This window comes from Miniopterus natalensis, chromosome 8, assembly GCF_054644295.1.
Source record: "Miniopterus natalensis isolate mMinNat1 chromosome 8, mMinNat1.hap1, whole genome shotgun sequence".
Classification (NCBI taxonomy): Eukaryota; Metazoa; Chordata; class Mammalia; order Chiroptera; family Miniopteridae; genus Miniopterus; species Miniopterus natalensis.
The window spans coordinates 58,291,407-58,315,717 of record NC_142088.1 but is presented as its reverse complement, the minus strand read 5'-3'; the positions used below and the strand labels follow the sequence as shown (position 1 = coordinate 58,315,717).

The window sequence follows — 24,311 nt, the reverse complement described above, 5'->3', positions numbered from 1 at the left end:
TGCCTTAGTCCCATTTCCTCTATAAAGTTTTCCCTTTCTTCTTTGTCCCTGTGAATTGATTTAGTGCACATTTATTGAGTACCTGTACTGTTCTGTTCCAAGCACTGGTGATACGATGATACCAGGGTTTGTTCTAGAAGCTCTTAGTCTAATGGTGGTCCTAGGTTTTAATCTTCAAATTCTTACAGCATTTATTTATCGCCTTTACCTTGGTGTTTTAATCTATAGTACAAGTATATAATCAATTTTTTATGTGTATATTCTATATAAAGCAAAGTTTTCTTTAAAAGATTATTCCTCAGAAAAAGAGTCATTTTATATTTGAGTCCTTACAAAGTTTTTCATATTTGAGACTCCCTCAATAATTGTATTTTGAATAAAAATACAGTGTTTCAAGAAGACAGGCAACCTTGAAATGATGCTATTCAGTGCTAGTTTTGAGTGTTTATGGAGGTGTCTGGAGGGAGTAGGTAGAAGGGGATAAGAGTTTAACAGATAAGCAATTATTCATGGGGAGGGGTGACTGACTGTCATAGTTTGTTGTAAACTGTTTACAAAGGTTGTAAAAAAAAATTTAAAAGCTCAATTTAAAAATCAATATTGTAAGTAGTTACTTTTATATACCTATAGAACAATGGAAAAACCACTCTCTCAGTACTATGTTTTGGATATTTGTGGCTTGGAAAAACATTTCCAGTGACTGTAGTTTATATAACTTCAAAAGGTATTGCTTCTTAAAAAAACTTAAACAGAAGTAAAGATTATTCACATTTTGATACTTTTAGATGACTCAAAAAAAAGTAATGAGATTATACTTGTTGAAAGATGTATGTGAAGTTTGAACAAAATTGTTTTGTAAATTTTTGTGCTTTATGATTTTAAAACATTTATAAAACTAAGTTAATGAGTTAAAATAAGTATACACTGGAATGTTTCATATAAATATACAGAGGTTCGTATATTTCAAGTTGGTCAAAAATTTTAAAAAAATCTTCTCATTGGGGGAAAATTGGGGAAGCTTTCATGTTGAACTAATAAAATGCTGTCTACATTCACTTATTTTAGGGTTTCTTGGTGCCATGAAGAGATTTTACTATTCCAGAATTTCCCAGTTACTTAATTTACCTAAAGTCATTCTCTTGTATACTATTTTTGATAGTTTTATTTTTTATTTATAGTATAAAATGTTTGGGATTAAAAGCATCATTCAATTTGATCTTCCTTCCATAGCTGATTTTCTTTGGACGTGTGTTCTACCCCTAAGTGGCAGGAAGCAGTGACATGTGAAAAGGGAGCAATACTTTTTTTCAAGTTAAATTTATTATTTTTGAAACTTCGTCAACCTTTTCTAGAGGACTAAGTTACCCGTTGGAAGTAACAAGTTTAGGGAAGGCATTCAGTTGCATGCCTGTTTACACTATATCCTCAATGCTTTGTTGATAGTTTCGTATAGCATTACAATACTTTTTCAGAGCTGGGACTCAGATTTGTAAGTTGTCAAAACAATTCTTTTCTTTCTGTTTAATGTTGGCTGTATACATAGGAAAATTGTGAGAGGGTAAGGCTGGTCACAGGGCTGTGAAAAACATTGTCTTAATTAGAAAAGAAATTAATGCAGTTCATAATTGTACAATATACTTTAATTCCATCTGCCTTTTTCAGAAGAGTGGGTAGTAGTAGTAGTTGGTGGGTTTTTTATTCAGTTGTTACGTTGCATTTTTATATTTTATTCATTAACTACTGTCTGTGTTTGAAGGGCAAGTAAATAGTCTTACACCCAATGGCATTCTGACATGTAAAAGAACATATATAGACAAGTGATTAAAAACAGTGAATAAAAATAAAATAAAAAGTTTTATATTGGATTGCAAGTAGTGTGCATTTTGGGGGAAGGAGAAGCCCTGATTAAAGGACTTTAAAGGATGTCTAGGATTTTGTTATATCTACCAAAAAAACAAGAAAATTATCACATATGTGAGATTAACCTGGGAGGCTTCTTGTGAGAGCTAGACTTTTAGGAACTTCTAGAATGATGATGGACAGTAAAGGAGAGGGCATTCATGAAATATTTCTTGAACCACGTTCCATTGCTTCAGCATCATTTCTTGAAAAGGCTCGCTCTCCTCCCTTGAATTGCTTTTGATCATTTTTCAAAAATTAATTTGGCATATTTGTATGGATCTGTTTCTGGGTTCTCTATCTGTTTCATTGATCTTGTGTCCGTCCTTCTGCCAGTACCACACTGTCATGCTTATTGCAGCTATAGGGTAAGACTTAACATCAGGAAGAGTGATTTCTCCCACTTTATTCTTCCCCAAAAATGATAGAATAAACTTATTTATGTCAAAAAGGTAGTTGCTGAGATTTTGATATGAGTTGGATTAAACCTATACATTAATTTAGAGAGAATTGACATCTTTATTATGTTGAGTCTTCAATCCATGAACACAGTATGTCTCTCCAAGTATTTGTCTTTGATTTCTTCCATCAACATTTTAAAATCTTCATTATATAGATCCTATACATGTTCTGTTAAGTTATATTTAAGTATTTTATTTTCTTAGGAGCAACTGTAACTATATTGCATTTAAAATTTCAGTCCCATTTGTTCATTCTTTCAGTAGCTAGAAATGCAATTGAGTTTTGTGTGTTGCTCTTGTATCCTGTGGCCTCACTGAACTCACTAGTTTTAACATTATTGTGTTTTAAGATTCCTTGGGACTTAAATTCCTTCAGTCAGTCATGCCATCTGAAAATAGAAACATTTTATATCTTTTTCCAGTCAGTATCCCCTTAATTTTTTTCTTGCCTTATTGCAATAGCTAGAACTTTCAGTACTGTGTTACATAAGAACACATTATTGCTTATTTCTGATCTTAGAGGGAAGGTGTTCAGTCATGTTACTACTGTATGTAGGTTTTTTGTAGGTGCTTTTTGTGAGTTTGAGGCATTTCTCTTCTATTTCTGGTGTACTAATTGACTATATGGTTTTTCTCTTAATTTTGCATGTTGATTTAGCAAATTGCACTTACTGATTTTTGAATATTGTACCAATCTTGCATACGTGGTAGAAATTCCAATTGATTGTAGTGTATTTTAAAAAAATACATTGTTGGATTCTGTTACTGATACTGGATTCTTTGACTGGACTTACTGATTTACTGTAACTAGGCTGAGTGTGAATTATGAAACTAGGAAATTATTCATGTTAATTATGGAATTATTATAGAAATTGAATCAGATGTGGAAACAAGGTAGTGAAAGGTTTGATAACTTGTTCAAGGTCATAGTTTATGAACTAAGGTCCAAGTTTTTGTCACAGTCTACTAAGCCAGTGGTACTTAATTAACTAAGAAGGAACTAAGATTACCAGTGGGTCTTTGCTAAAAAAAACCAACAAACCACCACCAACAAGAAAGCACACACATCAAGACACACTCACACACACACACACACACACACACACACACACACACACACATTCACACACAATGTACTTTTCAGGTACTCATTCCCTGGGCCTACAAAATGGCATTCAGACATATAGGAGATTCTAATGAACAGCAGATTTTTTTCATGAACATTGTGCTTTCATTTCTTAGGTAAATACCTAGGCATGCGATTGCTAGGTAGATGTTTAACTATAAGAAACTGTCAGACTTTTCCCAAAGGACTGGACTGTTTTGCATTTCCATCACCAATGTGTGAATTACCCAGTTGCTCTACATATTTATCAACATTTGAGATTTGCTGTGTTTGTTTTAGTTATTGTAATTAATATTAGATTTTGTTTTAGTTTGCATTTTCCTAATTATTAATATGAATTGAGTATCTTTTCATGTGGTATTTTCCATTCATACCTCTTTGACAAAGCATCTATATGAATCTTTTACCATTTTTTAGAAATTGGGTAGTGTAAGTTTTTTTTAGTGTGAGATGCTTTTCTATATTCTGAATATCAGTTCTTTTTTAGATAATAGTTTGCATATATTTTCTGCCAGTCTATGACTTTTATCCTTAACTTTCAAATAGAAGTTTTAATTTTAATGGAATTCAGTTTGTCACTTTTTTTTTTATAGCTCATTTGTTTTGTGTTCTAAGGAATCTTTTATAATTTAGGGTCACAAAGATTTTCCATCTGTTTTTTTCCTAGAAATTTCAGCTTTAGGTTTTATTTAGGTCTATGATTTGTTTAGAATTAATTTTTGCATATGGCGTGAGATAATGAGTTGAGTTGAGATCTTTTTTTTTTTTTTTTTTTACATATAGATGTCGAATTGTTCTAGAATCAGTTGTTGAAAAGACTATGTTTTCTCTAGTGACATTTATCGGTACCTTTGCCGTATATCAATTGACCATACATGTGTGGGTCTATTTCTGGATTCTCTATTCTGTCCAATTGGTGCATTTGTCTGCCTTCTCGCTAAGACCACACTGTCATAATTGCTGAAGTTTTATAGAAAGTCTTGTTTTTCTCTCTCCCCTCAACCCCCCATCCCTGCCTTCCCTCTGAGATTCATCAGTTCCATTCTTCTATATCTCTGGATCTATTTTATTCATTAGCTTATCTTGTTCATTAGATTCCACATATGAGTAAGATCATGTGATACTTGTCTTACTCTGACTGGCTTATTTCACTTAGCATAATACTCTCCAGGCCACACCATGCTGTCTCAAAGGGTAAGGGATCCTTCTTTTTTACCGCTGCATGGTATCCCATGGTGTAAATGTCCAAGAAGATGCTTGATATGATTTCAGTCTTCTTGAACGTATAGAGACTTGTTTTGTGTCCTTACATGTGGGTGTCTTTGAGAATGTCCCATGTGCACTTGAGGAGAATGTATATACTGCAGCTTTGGGGTAACGTGTTCTGTAAATGTTAATTAAATCCATCTGATCTAGTGTGATATTTAGAGTCACCCTTGTTGAATTTTTGGTCTGGAAGATCTATCCAGTCAAGTCAGTGGGTCTTAAAGTCCCCTACTATGACTGTATCGCTGTCGATTTCTCCTTTAAAGCCCTCCAGAAGTTTTTTTCCCCCCAGCTTGTGTGTCTTTTGTTCTGAGGTTATATTCTTGTAGACAGCATATATTTGGGTCATGTTTTCTTATCCATTCAGCTACCTTATGTCTTTTGATTGGAGCATTTTTAATCAATTTATATTAAAGTTATTATTGATAGGTACTTATCTATTGCCATTTTGTTTCTTTATGCCTATGTTTCTTGTTCTATTTCAACTTCTTATTACATCAGTCCCTTTAACATTTCTTGCAATGCTGGTTTGGTGGTGATAAGCTCCTTTTAGCCTTTTTTGTTTGGGAAGCTCTTTATTTCACCATCTGATTAGAATGATAGCCTTGCTGGATAGAGTAGTCTTGGTTTCAGATCCTTTCTTTTCATTACCTTGAATACTTCATGCCATTCCCTTCTGGCCTGTAGTGTTTCTGATGAGAAGTCAGCTGACAGCCTTATGGGAGCTCCTTTGTAAGTAACAGGTTGCTTTTCTCTTTCTGCCTTTAAAATTCTCTCTTTGTCTTGAAATTTTGGCCTTTTAATTATGATGTGTCTGGACCTGGGCTTCTTTGGATTCTTCTTGCTTGGGAGTCTTTGTGCCTCCTGAACTTGTGTGACGTTTTTCCTCACCAGGTTAGGGAAGTTTTCTGCCACTGTTTCTTGAAACAGGTTCTCTAACTCTTGCTTGCTTTCTACATCTTCTGGCAGTCCTGTGATACAAATATTGTTATGTTTCATGTTGTCCCACAGCTCCCCTAAACTGTCCTCCTGTTTTTTAATTGTTTTTTCTTTTTGGTTCTCTGATTGAGTTTTTCTACCCTGTCTTCTAATTTGTTGATCTGATCCTCAGCTTCCCCTAATCAGCTGTTTATTCCTTCCAATGTACCTTTTATTTCTACTATGTCATTCTTAATTTCCTTCATAGTTTCCATATCTTTTCTCATGCTGTTGCTCCCTTATGATCAGTATTCTTGAACCTTATATCTGATAGATTGCTTATCTCCATTTCACTTAGCCCTTCTTCTGGAGAATTCATTTGTTCTTTCACTTGGGGCATGTTTTTTGTCTCCCCATTTTGGCTGCTTGTTTGTATTTGTTTCTATGTATTAGGTAGATCTGCTAGGACTCCCAGTCTTTTGGATCATCTCTGGTGCAGGCACTGTTTGTAACTGGCCTTGAGTACCCTGTTTGAAGCTTTCTGCACTTCACAGCCTGTGGCTCCCTCCACGGGGGCTGAGTGAGTTTGGACAGGACCTATAGTAAGTCTTAAAAACAGGACGTATGAATTCTCTTCTGTACCTCTTTTTTCAGAATTATTTTGGATATTTCTGTTCCCTTGCTTTTCCATACAAGACAAAAGATAATTTGTTTGAAGTTAGATAAGTGAAGAATCCAACCATTAATGAACTCTTTGTCCTCTGTAACTTTAAAATGTATTGGGCTATCTTGAACATTCAACAGATTTTTCCCCTTGTGTATGCTTTTGTAACATCACACATAATTCATTTGAAAAGTATTGGCTTTCTGAATTATGTAGACCTAAATATTGGCACATTTCATTATTCAATATTTAAATGTAACATTTGTTAATTATCACTGATACCATCAAAAAGTTCCTTAAGTGTTGGGAAGGTGTAATGCTAATGGTGGCAGATACAAATTTTTCAAAATTCTTTGTTTGAAAATTTAAATTTTATCATTGGTGATGCATACTGTCAGTTGCTTTTCTTGACGTATCTGGTTTACTTGGTTCATTTTTGAGACCCTGTCTGTCAAATAACCAAGTCTGAATAACCATGGTTGGTTTATTTCACAACTCAGTCATGCAAGAGATTTTTCTTGAGGCATCCATTTTCAGTAAGCAGCAGAAGTGCTTTAATTCCTATTTTGTCACACAGAATATTGAAGTCTACTCAAAGGTTAAGATTCAATAAAATGAACAATTTTACTGCTTTTCATCAAGGACAGTCTTTAGTAAAGTGAAACTGGTCTTTTCCAGAGAAATCTTGTGATATATGTACTCACTTTCCATTATGTTTATTATACTTAAAATGCAGTGATTGACCTGGAAAGCTTAACTTAATGTTGTAACACTAGGAAGACAGTAGATTATTGATATTTTCTGAGGATCTAAAGTTAGTATATTGGGAGACAATCTCTTATTTTAATAGCCAATGCAGTTAAACATTAAGTTGTTGTTTTATTATCTTATAGGTGCTATACTTGGTAGATCAGAAACTCAGGAGTGTATTTTCTATAATGCTAATTGGGAAAGAGATAAAACCAATCGAACTGGCGTTGAACCCTGTTATGGTGACAAAGATAAACGGAGACATTGTTTTGCTACCTGGAAGAATATTTCTGGTTCCATTGAAATAGTGAAGCAAGGTTGTTGGCTGGATGATATCAACTGCTATGACAGGTAAGGAAACATTTCATTTTTTATGATAGCGTTGAATAATTTTTACCACCACCACCCTTTTTAAAGGGGAAAGATTGATGCATGTATTTTTACTTTCCTTTTTTTTTTTAAAGATGGGATTATAAAGACCATTATAACATTCTTTAATGATAAGATATGTGTTTTAAAATAATAAAAGACATGTTTATGTTTTATCTTTGATATACTTTGGATAATTTACTAAGTAGTGAGAAATATAGATAAGAAATATTTTTCTTTATATTGTTAGGTTATAAATGTTTTATAAAATGCCAATTTCAAGGAAAAAGGATTTTTTTAATTGCTTTAACAGAGAATATATCTGTTGAAAATCTGTTCTCAAGGAGACTAAAGCTTAATCATAGTATTTAATTTCCTTTTAGTTTTCTTCTTTATGTATCTGGAAGAAATTGATCTTATTACATTTTTTCCTTTTTTCCCTTGCAAAGTAGGCCTTTGTTCTTTACCCCAAGAGACGTTTTAACTTGACGTTCAGAATTACATCAGAACTAACACAGTCCTCATAGAAAACTACATTTTATTTAAAAGATTGTGTTTAAATTGTTTTATTCTGTACTTGCGATGAAATTCAGTGGGCATGCAGTTGACTGCTCGTGATCTTTCTCTAAGGAGTCCCATAGATGTTGAGTTGATCACTTAAACTCCCTGGGCCACAGGATTTTCACTGTGAATGGATGCTGGTGACTGGCAGGGGTTGCCAAGTCCTAGATAACCAGACTTCTTGGGGCCAAAAAAAAGATATATGCTCATGGAACACTAGATACTTTCTGATCTGCTTTTACGTACTTCAATTGATTACCATGAATCTGTTGTTGATTGGCTACATGTGATTAATAGCAAAATGCATTGAATAAGACCATAAAAATTTATTTAACTCCACTTTTTACAAGAAATTAAAATAATTATTTAGGCGTATATTTAGTATTTAGGGTATACTTCCAAACCTGAATTTTCCAGGTATTATTCCTCTATAATTATATATTTAAGCTGCATTTCAGTTATTAGCCTTTCTATTAACAGAAGTGATCATTAAGTGACATTTGCTATTATGAAAGGTAAGTAGGGCCACTAAGAAAATGGTATAGAGGTTCCTTAAAAAATTAAAAATAGAACTACCTTATGTTCCAACAACTTCACTTCTGGATATTTATCCAAAAATGAAAACACCAACTGAAAAAGATACATGCATCTTCATATATATTGCAACATTATTTATAATAGCCAAGATGTGAAAGTAATCTAACTGCCCATTGATGGGTAAAGAAAATGTGATATATATATGTAATACTTAAAATTAAGATTACACACTATATATTAATATATAATATATAAAATACATAATATTCTATTGTATGTATAGAAATCAGCCATAAAAGAAGGAAATCTTGCTATTTGAAACCACTTGGATAGACCTTGATGGCATTATGCTAAGTGAAATAAGTCAGAGAAAAACAAATAACCATATGATGCCATTTATATGTGAATCAAAAAAACAATGAAACAAAACAACACCAAAACTCATAGATACAGAGTGGTCGTCAGAGGCTGAGGGTGAGGGGTGGTTGAAATAGCTGAAAGGGGGAAAAAAGGTGCAGACTTCCAGTTATAAAACAAATTAGTCCTGGACATGTAATGTACAGCTTGGTTACTATAGTTCCATAGTAACTATATTTAGTGTTGTATAGTACAGTATATAGTATCATATATGTGAAAGTTGTTAAAAGAGTAGATCTTAAAAGTTCTTATCACATGGAAAAAAATTATAACTCTGTGGTGTTGGATGTTAACTAGACTTATTGTGGTGATCATTTCACAGTTTATACAGATATCATATTACTATGTTGTAGACCTGAAAAATATACAATGTTATATGTTAATTATATCTCAATTTTTTAAAAAAGGTCGAAGGGGGGGGATAAGATTTGGGAATCATCTTTATCCAAAACTATCTATCATTAATTAGTTGAAGTCAAGGATTCTTGTTTTTCTGGTTCTTGTGTGTGTTTTTTGTTGTTTTGTTTTTGCAGTAAAATGATACTGTGCTTCTCACCTAAAATGAGTATTGCTGGAGGTTAAACTTTGATCAGTAATGGGGTGTGGGTTTTTCAGTGCAAATGCTTGCTCTTACAGTGATAATTACTACACCAGCTCTGTTTCTAGGGATTAAATGCTAATTTAAAAGTATGTGAATTTTCGTTTTTATGCTCCGAATTTGATTAAAATAACAGATATTAAGGATAGTAAGTAGGAGAAAGGAGAAGATTAAAGAAATGTGAAAGTGTGGAGGAAAAGAATAATAAAAAGAAGAGTGAAATTGGATGGCAAAAAATAATTAGGCTAGGTTAATTTACCGCCTATAATTTGAGGCATGATTCTAAATATTTATTAAATTTATATATACATTTCTTTTGATAAGTTGTTGAAAAAGGTTAGCTTTCATTTGTCTTTTACTTTCTACTAAATAGATGTTGGTATCAATTTCATTTTAAAGTTTGGTTTTTTTTAAAGCTGAATTCTCCTTGAAATATCCTGAGCTTTTCATTTTAAAGTTAAATTCAACCTTATTATTCTAACAACCATCCTTAAAGGTCACAGTTTATTTGTAACATATGTCTTTAAATCTACCTGATGTTTATTAGCAATATTTAAATGTTTGATTTTTTAAAGAAAAAATAAGTACAGCCCGGCCCGGTGTGGCTCAGCGGTTGAACATCGACCTAGGATCCTAGGTGATCAGGGTTCGATTCCTGGTCAGGGCACATGCCCAGGTTGTGGGCTCGATCAATGACTCTCTCATCTTTGATGTTTCTATCTCTCTCTCTCCCTCTCCTTTCCTCTCTCTGAAATCAATAAAGATATATTTTTTTTAAAAAGAAAAAAGTACAGTGGTCCCTCTTTAGCTGCAGTTTTGGTTTCTGTGGTTTAAGTTACCTGTGGGAATTAAGGGTGTCATTTTTTGGTCCAAAAATATTGCATGGGAAATTCCAGAAGTAAGCAATTCATAAGTTTGATATTGCATATTGTTCTGAGTGCTGTGATGAAATCTTTTGCTGTCCTACCCGGGACTGGAATTATCCCTTTGTCCAGCATATGCATGTTGTATATGCCACCTGCCCATTAGTCACTTATTAGTAGCTGTTTTTGTTTTTTGTTTTCAAATATGTCTTTATTGATTTCAGAGAGAGAGAGAGAGAGACAGAGAGAGAGAAACATCAATGATGAGAGAGTCATTGATCGACTGCCTCCTGCCCGCCCCCTACTGGGGAATTGAGCCTGCAACCCTGGCATGTGCCCTGACCGGGAATTGAACCTTGATCTCCTGGATCATAGGTTGGTGCTCAACCACTGAGCCATGCCAGCTGGGCATTAGTAGCTGTTTTGATTATCAGATAGAGAGAGAGAGAGGGAGGGAGACCACATTTATATAACTTTTATTACAGTATAGTGCTTAATATATAAATTAAACTTTGCCATAGGTATTAATATATAGGTAAAAACATAAAGTATGTATGGGGTTTGGTACAATCCTTGATTTCAGGTATCCACTGGCGTCTTGGGACTTACCCCAGTTTGGGATAAGTTACTAGGTTCTAACATATGTTTGTTGTTACATATTGTTCTTGTTGCTTATCTTAACCCTGTTCATTGTGTTCAGGGTATTTAAATCTACTGCTACAAAAAATGACTCTTAATTCCCAAGCCCAGTTTGGGTCTCTGATGTGTTCTTCTATGAGGTGTGAACTTGCATCATTTTGTATTTGTGTATTTTTGTGTTTACATATGTGTGTCTATGTGTTTATATGTACACAGTTACAGTTTTATATATAGTGTTCAGTTTTTGTATTCCTGAAATGGCAAAGCTATATTTCTTGTGAGAAAAAGCACTCCTACACCAATTTTCTTCATTGGCTTAGGTTCCTCTCTCAGTTTTTCAATAATTAAACAAAAAACAAAATAGATGGTTGTGTTAGATTGATCATTAAAAACCAAGTTAAAGCAACAGTCTCAAGGAGCCAATGTGATTGTTATAAAATTAGCTGTTTTATTCTGATGAGATTTAGTAACAGAATTCTAGGAACAGTTTTGGATTTTAAGAAATCTTGAAGTTAACTATAAATGACTTATTATTTTATCTCTGAGAATAACGAGAAAAACACCTATTGTAGATTCAGTATAATAATGTTGATTTTAATTATTCCCCTTTGTTTGTTTACAGGACTGATTGTATAGAGAAAAAAGACAGCCCTGAAGTATATTTTTGTTGCTGTGAGGGCAATATGTGTAATGAAAGGTTTTCTTATTTTCCGGAGATGGAAGTCACACAGCGTAAGTTCCCAGGGAAAATACATAGGTCTGTTTGGTAGATTGAAAACAGTATATTCATGTTGATTGAATAATTTACTCCTACCTCCCCTTTTATTTTTCTCTTAAAATTGGATCCTACAATGAATACTTACTGTAGAATTTTATAGATTAAATCTGAGTTGTTTTTTCCTCCCCTTTCCACAGCTACTTCAAATCCAGTTACACCTAAGCCACCCTATTACAACATCTTGCTCTATTCCTTGGTGCCACTTATGTTAATTGCGGGGATCATCATCTTTGCATTTTGGGTGTATAGGCATCATAAGATGGCCTACCCTCCTGTACTTGTTCCGACTCAAGTAAGTTTATTTGTCTCATACTTTGTGCTATTTTAAGTTGCATATTTTTAAAGACTATAACTGTGGTAAAACCCACCAGGTTGTTACAATTCATTTTCCTTTGTAGTTAATTTTTGAATGTTTATTGTCATGGACACTATAGCTAATTTTGCAAACTTATTAATTTGTTATGTCCTGAACTTAAGTGTTGAGGCAGACTAGATTGAAGGGTATTTCCATTCCTGTTCTCCTTGGGAGAATTTTACTGTTGTAATATTTCACAGTGTGAGATCCACCCTGCTTTGTTTCTTAAGAAGTACTGGTTGATGGAGAAGGGAAAACATAACCTTTCCCCCCCTTCCATTCTCTCCTCTATTCCTAAATTGTTGTGCCTTTTTCAAGGCTACTTGCCAAAATATCCTTTTAACCATGGGTAGGACCGAGTAGGGTAACCAAGAAAGTGTGGAAAAGAGGTTTCACAAAGGCTTCAGGAAGATATATCCATGTAAGTGTTTTGGGGAAAAGGAACAGAAGAGCAGTGTTTCTCATTATGTGTTGTTGGTAGATCCAAGTATATTTTCGTTTGCAGCATATGAAGTGTGTACTAAAGATGAAAAACTTCTTTTAATGCCCTTGATTCTCACTTCTCTGAGCTGGAATATATCTGAAAATATAGGTGTGGTGGGTAGCCAGATTAAATGCATGAAATTTTTCTCATCTCTGCCATTTAGACAGTTGGTTCTGGTCCAGTGCTTTACAAGGACTTTTAATATAAGTAGTTGATATTCTACTGGCTGAGCAAAGGTGATAACTTCTGGTTATACTTGCTTGAGACATTTTTAAACTCTAGTTTTTACTGTGTTTCTTTTAACTCTTAAGATCAGATTACCTCCTCCTCTGGATCTCTTTGTTTAACTTTGTTTCTCTAATACAGTAGGATTAATGGTTAAAACTTGATAGAAGAAAATGGTAAAGTCCTATAACTTAATGACCAAAACAACTTCTTCCCTTTAAGCTTTATTTACATAACATATTTCTTTCTCAGTACTTGCAGCAATCTGTTAGCATTAGGTGGTTGATCCCCATAATCTTTGTAGGATGTGTATATGGAAAAATAAATTCAAAGGTAAAAATACCTTATTTAATTAGGTTAAACACACTATTTTGTACAACTGAGATATTTTAACATTTAAACATTAGTAATTAAGTTGTGGGTTAATATAAAATAATCTCTAAAACATATTATAAAAAATTTTAGTGTCCAATAAATATATGTAGTTTACTCTATAAGGCCATAGGATGATGCACTTTACCTTCTGTTGGTGGTAACTATTTTAATAATAAATACCTACATTTAGGAGTTCAAATGTACCTTACATTTGTGGTGTAATGGAAACAAACTGGAAACTGCATTTAAAAACAATTTTGTTGTTTCTTAGTAGAACTCTAAGGACAATAATGTAATCTTACAAGTAATACTGATTTGTATACAATGTTGATATGAAAGTATCATTGGACTTTTTTTTTAAAGGACTGGATATTATATATAAGTCTACTTTATTTAGAAATGCTAATTCTAGAGTTTATACTTTTAAAAAGAAAAGATGCAGTTATTCATAAATTACTAAGAACCAGGGATCTTTAATAGTATCCATCTCTGTGGGTTTTAGATATTTGCTGCCATGGTTAATGTTACTGTGCTCAATTTATTTAATACTTGCATTGTTCTATGGTGAATTTGGATAAGTTGTATGAATTACTAAAAAATAAGGAGTGAGTTTGAAGGTTTTTTGATGGAATGACCTGGAATGGTCAACCTTTGTTATTAAGAATATAAGACATGCCTGACATTTTGCTTTCCTTCTGACATAAACTATGCTGTGGAAAAGGAGCATTCTCATCCGTGTGGAATTTTTTTTGTGTCTCGTCAACTTCACAGTGTCTCGTCAAGTATAATGCCACCCTTTCAGTCTCACTTTTGGTGAGAAGTTATGTCAACTAGTTCTGCAAGACTACTTAAGGGTCATCTTGTTATAAAATACTCAGTATTATCTATTTCAAAATAATTACTGAAAATTACGTCAGGCATTTATTGAACATTTATTAGTGTACCAGGGTACTGGTAAGTTATGTATATGTAGAAATATATAAATTAGATAAGAATATATAAAAGTATATAAAACATATAATTTTCCCCCATGATTTCCAAATTGTGACTGGGATATGAGGATCATCTTTAGAATTTGTTAAAGAATACAAATTGGTGGACCACACCCCTAAAAGTATAAAGTGGGGCCTAGGATATTATGTTTCTAATAAGTTTCCCTGGTGATTTTGGTGACTAGCCAGGCATGGAAAGCACTGATTAGATTTTACCTCACAGGGTTGTTTATATAGTATAATCCCCATTTATAGATAAAGAAATTGAGACATAGCAAAGCTCACAAGTATCAGAGCTGGAATCTAAACCAAAGACTCTGACAACTAAAGCTTTGCTCTTATGGCTTATGCTGTTCTGTTTCTTTTTTTCCACAGAGCAGTTGCTTCAGGGGTTTCAGATGATTCTAAACATCCCTGCCATCTCAAAATCATTCTATAGGCTAATTTATTTCCCTACATTTGGATGGTGACTAGTTTGACTATTAAAATGAGCAATAATGTGATCACATCATCTCCAATAGGCAAAAGGAAAAATAAGCCATAGATACATAGGTCATATTCATGTGTTTTCCATCAAAAAATTTTTTAGCACATTTTAGAATAGGGTTTATGAACTTTGACTGGGTTGTAGGTAGATTCCTATGTGTCTGAGTTGATAGTGCCAGTGCCTAGTTGGCATTCAAGACTTTTTTGAGGGGTAGGAGAAGTAGGTAGGGGAGATATACTACACATCTGAAATCTTAAGGTGACTTCTGTATTTCATCCCATATTCATGTCCCCATATTTCAAGTTTAATTCCAAGAGCAATTAGGAAAATATCTTACATTATTGTGGATTTCTGGAACATTCTTTCCCTAAATTCTTTAGACACTTTTAGACAATAATGTAAAATATTCATTTTCTTAGGGAAGCTTTTTCTTAGAGCTTTGGCTAAAGGCTGGTTTGTGGATTAACTGGTTTGTTGTAAGATGTTAGTGGTGATATCTTCTCATGATACTACTTTATTGATGAGTCTTTCCTATAGTAAGAACTGTACTTGAAGATTTACAGTGATTCTCAGCAGAGCAGGAATCTGCTGACAGAGTTATATATACTGTACTCATTCATTGGTCTGATCTCAGTCTTTTATTCCCCTTGGAGAAAAAATGATCCATCCTATGGGACATACTGGAGCAATAAGATGTCCACATGCATCTGTCTTTAAGCTGGGTCTGGTAGTTAAACGATAGGATTCTTTATTTCTATGATATAAAGTTGTTTAGAATTTCTTCTGTTTTTTTTTAATATTTTATTATGAAGAAGTGATACAGGAATATGCATGCTTTTTAAAATCTGGTCTTTAATTATGATTCTTAGTAACCAATAAAAAATACTTGTTCTAAAATAAATTTAGCATAGTGAAAAGCCTAAGAAAAAGTAATTTTACTTTTTCTTTTTTAATTGAAGCCATTCTTTTTTCTTTATAACCTGTAACTACTATGTTTATAACATTATTCCATGGTAGCACTATCTTCCCAGTCATCCTGAGTGAAAGCCTTGCAGACAAGTATTTCTCCTGCTCTTGGCCCTGTCATTTACAAATTCCTGTCCATTCACCTGTTCATCCTTTCTGATCCTACTGGGCATTATGGCATCGGTTCTGAGATTATTTCTATAATATCACACCTGGTCTTCTTGCTTCCAGTTTTCTCTCTTCATCTGTACTAATGCTGTAGAATAGGATTTTACTTGTCTCATTATGTTACTTCTTTGCTTAAAAATATTTGAGCGTTCTCAAGCGATCGACAGCAAAGCATATAAAGTTTGGAGCATGACGTGACCTTCCACTTTGTCTGCCTTTTGATTCTTTTCTCCTATTACGACCTGAGCCAGCTACCATCTACGTCTAGAATGGTGTTAGTTACGTACCATCCTTGAAAGAACTGAAAAAATACTGCTCAGGTCAGTTTCAGTTTTCTGTGATTCAGGTGAGTGACCCCAGTTGAGAAAGGCTCTAGTCGTTTGTGTACGTTTCGTTTTAGCACTGGATTGTAAGCTCCTTGAAGAGAAGGTGTGTTTGTACCACTACTGTATCTCACACAGTGTTTGTATGTAATACCTATTCTGTAAGTGATGAATTTCTGAGTTGACTTTGTTGCATTTAAAGTTACACTAAGATGATAATGCAGTATGCCCAGGGATTCGTTTAGTAAACATTTAGGTGCTTTAGGGCTTTGCTTTAAGATGAATCTTGAGACCATATTTCTTGGGGGTAAAATAAGTTGAAGTGTCCCAGGCTTTTATAAGAGAATGCCGTTATTCAATTCTTTATTTAATCACAATCTTAAAGCATCCTTTTAATTTGTATCACCTAGCTCACTTTTCTTTTGCCTGTGTTGAAACAGTCTTTTCAATCTATAGAGAGTAAACTGAACATGAACTGGTTTTTCTAGTGCCAGTGAGTCATGAGTATGAGGGAATTGGTGCATTGACACTGTTATTAAGAAGCCTTATTGTGGTTCAGGTTAATGTGGCTTCAGAAAAACTGTTTGCTTCACTTTCATAACCATATGTGAGCTTAAGTTTCCTTCTTATAAGATATATATTTGTGCTGATAAAAAATACCACTTGATAAGAGAATGCATTTTAGGGGCCAGAAATTACCTGCCTTTAGCAAGAAATGAAGTTAGCTTCGTGTTAAATTTTTTAGAGGCTATATAAATGCCACTAGAGTATTGCAACATTAGTACTTTTTAAATGACATTGGTCTCCTCAGTTCTTATGTCATGACATTTTTGTCTAGGTGTTGGTCTGGTAAGGACTAAAGGCTTTCACATGTTTGAGATACCTCGTTGGGCATACAGAACACTCCTGTTGACCTTAATAGTCAAATAATCATAGGTTGTCATTTCATGCTATGTCAAGTTACTATCCACTGAGAAACCAAGCCGTCTTTGAAACGCTTTGTAGGATTTTCCTGTTGAACATGAATCTATATGTATGTACACATTTAAAATTAATAAGCTGTTGAAAGGACAGCATATCATCATTCAAATAAGTCAGCTTAGGGAGGCATGTTCCTTCTTATTTGGGGAGGGTATAGAGGAAATTTAGTAAATTTTATTAAGTATTTAATATGCTAATATTAAGTTAAACTTGCAACATAAATATTACATCTATAGAAGCACATCTCAAAGTAGGTTGACTGCTTATTAAATGCTTGGAGTTTATGAACACATCTGCTTTTTCTATATCTTTTGCTTTCTCGTTTTAAAAGTTTCTTTTATTTAAAATAAATGCTTGCTTGTTGTAATAAGACAAATTATTCAGATAGAAGTATGTCCTCCCAAAAGGGGAGAGAATCATTTGCTCTTTCTCTTGTTTTAATTACGTTTCTGAAATGACCAACTCTAACAGGTTGGTGTGTATCCTTTGACACCTTTTTCTAATTTCATTTGAGTATATGCTTTTTTTCCTTTTTAAAACTATAATATGTTATTCCATAACGTATTCCAAGGACAGCTTTTCAGCTCAGTACTTCTAATTGATCTCATTCTGATTAAATGATGTTTTCAGGTGAAATTTAGTGGGATTTTAATGTGTGCTATTAAAATACCAAAGTTCGTTGTTTTATTAGCTTAGAGTTTGTGTTAGGTTTCTGATAAGAGCTGGAACCTACATTGCACAAGTGTTTTCACTTTATTATTTTAGCGTGCTTAAAATATGGTGATATAATGCTATTGTTATCTTATGCTAGAACATCTTTTTCTTCTTTTGCTATATGCTTAAATAGTACATGGCTATCACAAATGTTTCGTCTGTGTTCCACTTTTGTGTGTGATTGTTTTTATATTGGTAACCTAAATTACAACTTACTTTTATCTATGCTTCTAGACTAATTGTGGGAAAAGTGTCCTAAATTACCCATAGACATGAAGCTTGACAAAAAATTACTCTCATTAGGCATATGTAAGCTGTTTCACTTACAAATGCACAGATAGGCCCACTTGGAGATTGGCTGAAATCCTGTGTTCAAAAGCTTTATCAAAAGGGTAAAAAAGCTTTATCAAAAGCTTAAAGGAAGTTAAAGCTGCACATTAAAATTAATCAAAACACCTAATTTCTAAAACTGACTTTCATTGAAATTAAAAAATTTTGAGTCCAGTTTTCCTTTAGCCTGTGGAGAACCCAGTCTGCCAGTGTACAAGTGGGACTGATGCACATAGACCAGAGCACATATTCCTCCTTGTCTGGCAGGGAGATGGTAGATAGGAAGAAGTAGGTTTGCTTTTCTCTCTACTCTGTATTTTCTGGACTTCATCCTGGGCCTGTTCCTTCATTCCTAGCTACTGCTTCACTCGCTGTCAAACCTTTTTCTATTAATTTGAGATTATAAAAAATGTTAGTGAAATCTGCTTGTATCAGATAGACTGGGAGGTATTCAAGTTTGTTTTGTTTTTGTTTAACCACTCATTTAATGCTTGAGTGCCCGTCATGCACCTGGCGCCATGCTGGATGTGCTGTGGTGAGTAGCACCAGGACAGTCCTTGCTAGACCTTTTGGAGCCCACAGTTAATATGTAGGTGAGCAAAACGTTGGTTGGTTGGTTGGTTGGTTGGTTGGTTGGTTGGTTGGTTGGTTGGTAGGTTGGTTGGTTGGTTGACTTTATAGCTTGGAAATGAAGGGTATAGAGAGTAAGAAGGGGGTTACTTCAATATTTTGGGGCCAAAGTGGAGGAAAGGAAGAGAAATATCTGATTCTAGCACTGCAGTGATTAGCGGAAGAGCCACATCTGTGGTGCTTAATGTTAAGTGCTCAATAAGTATTAGGTGTTATTGCTAACAGAGTAACAACTTCAAAATGAATCATTGTTATTGAAACCATTGTAGATACATATGTCAGTGCTTTGAAATTAATTTAGTGTAATAAAAGATTTCATTTTTAGTCTTATCAAGTACTATACAGAGCACTTTATACATATTAACTCATTTAATCTTTCACAACACCCCATGATATAGGTCCTGTTTTAAGTCCATTTTATAGAATAAGAAAATAGAGGCACAGATAGGGAAAGTGACTTGGCTTAGAGCCAGTCTGCTGATTGGCAAAGCCTGGGCATTTCTATCCAAGGATTATTATTCTTTGAGGTAATTTTAATTTATTGGCTTATTTCTGTAAATAATTATGTGGGGTCTATAAAAAACTAAAATAGGATAAGGGTAAGGATCAGAGTATATAGATTACATTTAAAAATAGTTTTTATAGTGAGCATATTTAGATTTATAGATAAACATAACTACCACTTTCACAATATATTAATGGATGGCTGAAATAAATAAAAAAATATATATTTTTGTACCAATAAAATCCTGATGCTATTTAGCAGCAACCAAAACGAGAACAGACATCCCTACATCCCTGTCAGACTGTTAACCTCAGGGCTGGCCACTCCAAGGAACTAACAACTGCTTAGGAGACGTGTTGTGAATTCTAATTTCATCCACCTTGGTCTGTCTTTGCTTTGCTTTCAGGAGGAATTAGATGAGAGAAACTGTAGGAAGCAGGAGTTGATATATAACAGGAATTTTGAAGCTCTAGTTGGATTGGAATCATGGCTGTGCATTTGACAGTATCCTTGTTATTGAATCTGTTAATGTATGATGTCTTGCTTTCCCTAGCTCAGAAACATTTGTCCTGATACACGCACTATGTTATTTCTTTATGGATTCTATTTCTATCTGCTTGGCAATAGTCTTTTTATAATTAGTGATTGTAAAATTTCTTAGAATGTAAGAAATTAGATGACTAAGGAGACAAATTTAGAATTTGTCAGTTTTCAAATACTTTGGGTAGGGGTTTCTTAATTCTTCTTGATAATTCTAAGAAATTATTGAGTGGTATCAGAATAGTTTAAGTAGGGGGAAAATGTATATTATGTATATTTATTTATAGTATGTAAATGAACCAAAACCCATATTTCTAGAAAGATTTCTTTGTATTCTAGTTTTGTACATCTAACGGGCTACTAAGTATCTCCACCTTGATGTCTTCAAGCACTTAATATTCAAGGGTAGTGATCTTCTCTCTTAAACCTGGTTCTTAGTAAATGGAACCAGTAACCATTTAGTTGCACAAGTCAGAAACCTAGGATGGGTCTCAGTACTGTTTTTGTACCTTATCTTTCTCCCTCTAATACTTATCCCATTTCTCAAGGATCCTCTCCTCAGGAAGATCTTCTCTTACTTAACTTGCCAGTTTAACTCAGGTTTCTCCTTACAGGTGCTCAAGGTACTGAATTCTTTTTTCTTGCTCTTATTTCATAATTATGCATTCATTAGTGTAACCTCTGATTAGTCTTTCTTTCCTGTACTACAGTAAGCACCATGAGAGCTTGGGTAGTCAGTGCCTGGCACAAACTAGGCTCTCAGTAAAGATTTGTTGAGGCATTGGAGAAGTACTATTCAGTTCTTTTTGATGTTTGGTAGTTCATTTATTTTCCCCTTGAGGAAAGTCTTTTTTAAAATTTTTTATTCAGCAAATCTAATTACTTGATATTAGTGTGCTAATTTGATTTTCACTGTTATCTTCAGTTACAGTTAGTGACATTCAAGTTCCATTTTCCATGTCGTGAACCCAGACTGTCTTGTTTGGTTACTTTTCATCTATTTATGTATTTTGGTGAATTTATTTTTTTGGATTCTGTTTGACCCTTTTATAACATTGTTTGTACATTGAGGCCTGTTCTTGGTGTCTTTTGTTTAGTTTGGATCATTCTGTAGTTTATTCTGATGTGTATATTGAATAAAGATATACTTTTTGCTAAGGTGCATGAGTAGCACCTACTTGCAGTGATATTACAGTGGCATCTTTATCCCTGAAAGCACCTGTGTGAAGACAAAACCTGAGAGATGCTTAAACTTTGGGAAGCTATAGTCTAGTTATTCATGTGGCATGTATTTCTTTCAAGGGATGAATTTTACTCTGGAGTACTGATAAGATGTTTTGATAGTAGGAATAGCTAAGCCCTTTAGATGAATTATAAATAATCCTGAATTATCACAGGAAAAAAATTAAGAAGGAAGAAAAACTAGTTAAGCAACTGGTACAGATCAGTGAGTTGTCAAATCTTTTTTGTTGTTGCTCTTTTTCTCTGTACAAATATTGGAAACTGGAGAATAGAATCAGTGATTGAAGGGACTCAAAGCCTTCCTATACACTGGTGACAGTATTTCTCTTGATTTTAAATTTGAGCCCTTACCTATTTTGCAATGACTGGGACATTGAAAATCTTGTTCTCTGTGAGTGTCCTCAGACTGAAACATTTGTATGGATACTTGTTCCATGGGGCCACCACTGCTGCATTCTGACTGTTGTGGCTAGGGAGGTAGACAGCAGTAGGCCTGCTCTGTCACTCTTTCTATTTAGTTCTGACCCTCTTAGTCTTCCCCTTTAGTCTTCTTTTTTTTAACCCTAGTGTATTGTTACCCTAGTGTATTATCACACACATTCACATAGGCACCAGAAACACTTTTCTGTCTCGCTATTATGAGTCTACTGTCTTCATGAAAGGGGAGTGAAGCAGTTCAGGAAGTAGGAGATCCTAGAGATTCTGAAACTACTATCAGAAAGTGTGGGCTTAGAAACTAAGTGCTGCTCCAACAATTTTTGCTAAAGGCAATACTGCCCTCTGGTGTCTAGAAGTCAGTTCCAGCTCATATCTTCTCAATTAAATTACTTTTTTTACTCTTATAGTTAAGACGATATAACTTCTTAGAAAAATAAGTAATAGTTATTTAAGATTTGGTTTAGTTTATTTGCTGGCTTGAAATCCATTGGATCTGGTAACTTGGGGTCATACGAGAGTCGTCTATATAATATCCCATATCTGATAGGTAATGTCCAAGTTTGTTTGTTTTTTTAATATTACTTTCCTTTGTTTATAAGGAAAGTGTTCCCAATGCTCATTTTAGAAATATGATACATTGGATCATTGCCAACTTTTAAAAAGCTAAATCACTATCCTCCTTCCTTCACTTTTGTAACTGATGTGTCATTTTTCATTTCATTCTGGATATAAATCGTAATTTCTTTTGCCTGTGTTTTTTCTTCACAAGCACGCCTTTCATATAATGATAGAGGTAAGATGCATTGATGTTTGTTTTATGGTTGTGGAACTTTCTGTGGATGCATACTAAACATTTTGTTCTTAGATTATTTGTTGTTGTTTTATTGCACACCCTTTATAGTTTATACATTTATGTTATGAAGTTTTTTTTTCCTACTTTTAGTATTGAAAACATGATTGATTTGCCATAGTTATAGTTTTTGGTTTTAAAGGATTGTTAACAATATTTATACTTATCTGAGGTGGAATGTAGACACAACTATTTTAGTCGATTAGAACTTTACCACCTAATGGCAAGATTTTTAGCCTTAAAATCCTTGTATTTGTTAATTTTTATATTACATCATTAGCTTAAATGTCAACATGTGCTCACTTTTGACAGGGTCTGACTTTCTGGTCAAATCCATTATCTTTTAAAGTGAAATCTATATTTCCAGGTAGTTTCTTTCATCTTTGACAGATTTAGCAAATGGATAAGCTAGGGAAGTATAACTTGATCTTTTGCTGTGTGGAAGTTTAAGACTTTATTTAGATTAGAGTTCAGCCTTCATTTGAAGAATTCAGAATAAGTAAAATGATCACAGACTTCTTTGCAGCTCTTACTTTTAACAATTTATTCAGGTATTGGTTATGGTAATGTTATTGGGTAGTGGTGTTGGGGTCGGAGACACTTTTTCCTGCTGTAGTCATTTGCTGCTTCATAACATGATGCTCTCAGGATGCCATAATTTTCACATACAAATGGGTAAATAAGGGATGTAATCAGAGCCATGTTCTAATGTGTATCTTCTTAGCTGTGCAAAAATAGTATGGATACTGCAAAAGAACCAGAGACTTAGGGAAAATTTTCAGGAATTCTGTAGTCCTTATAATTGCCCAAAAGTGGCAAATCCCTGTTTTATGGATAACATTAGAATGTTGCTGTCATTATGAAGTTTAAGTCTGAATTTGTCTTCCCAGTGTTCATATACTTTAAAGGTATAAATCTTTATTTCTAGAATCAAGTATTGAGTTTTTTGTGGGTAAATTAGGATAATGATGTTAAACTGAAAATAATTTCTAATCTTAAAATATAAAACATAAAAATAATTATATAGAATATAGAATATAGATATTAGAGATGAAGTTAAAGCTTAATAAAGAACTGAAAAATATGAAATAGAACATTCTAGTACTTTTTCATTGAAAAAGCAAGAGATATTTTGATTGATGTTATAGATTTTAGACAGTTGTAACCTATTATACAGTTACTCATTTTTGAACCCAACCTTTTAAGTATTATAGGATATTATTTAAAAATACATATTTCTAAAAGTTTTGATGCTCTATGGAAATGAACCTTTGTAGACCTTTTTATCACCCTTTGAAAATTGGCCAGTGTTCTTAATTTAAGGTTTTTACTTATAAGTAATTTTGACAGTGGTATATTTCCAGGCTGTGATATATAGAGGTAGTACTGTTAGGAGAGTTATCTAAGATTTCTCACTGAAATAATGGTAGCTTAGAAACTTCCTGAGCAGAGCCTTGGAAACTTATGGGAACTTTGAAGTTTATCTCTGCATTTTGAAAACACTCAGTGATTTTTTTTCTAAGCATAGACATTGACAATTACTGTATGTTTCCTAAAATTAAGGTTAATGTTACGTTAAATCATGTTTTGAACTGCCAACATATTCTTAATTTGACATATGAATTAAGTCATCTAAATCCTGTTTTATGGACATGATATCCAGGTGAACGGTAATGTGCAATGTGTATGTTATCCAGGGAGACATTATCAATCAGCTTATATAGAAGCTATTAAAAATTGTAGTGTTAAATTTAGAGCCATGTTACTCTTTACCTGATTATTTTTCCTTCAGTCCTTGTCTATATACTTTAGTTTTTGGCATCCCTGCTTTGAAAACTCAACTTTCCTAATTTACCTCTA

The 24,311-nt window shown here is 33.6% G+C and overlaps 1 protein-coding gene across 1 annotated transcript in view; it reads left to right on the top strand.

The window, feature by feature from the left end:
* Positions 1-24,311, top strand: part of ACVR2A (activin A receptor type 2A) — an 83,554-nt gene that overhangs the window by 41,636 nt on the left and 17,607 nt on the right. Inside the window, exons 2-4 of the mRNA XM_087819865.1 lie at positions 7,228-7,435; positions 11,691-11,800; positions 11,984-12,138. Coding sequence (XP_087675991.1) covers positions 7,228-7,435; positions 11,691-11,800; positions 11,984-12,138 — 473 coding nt within the window. The remainder of the gene's footprint in view (positions 1-7,227; positions 7,436-11,690; positions 11,801-11,983; positions 12,139-24,311) is intronic.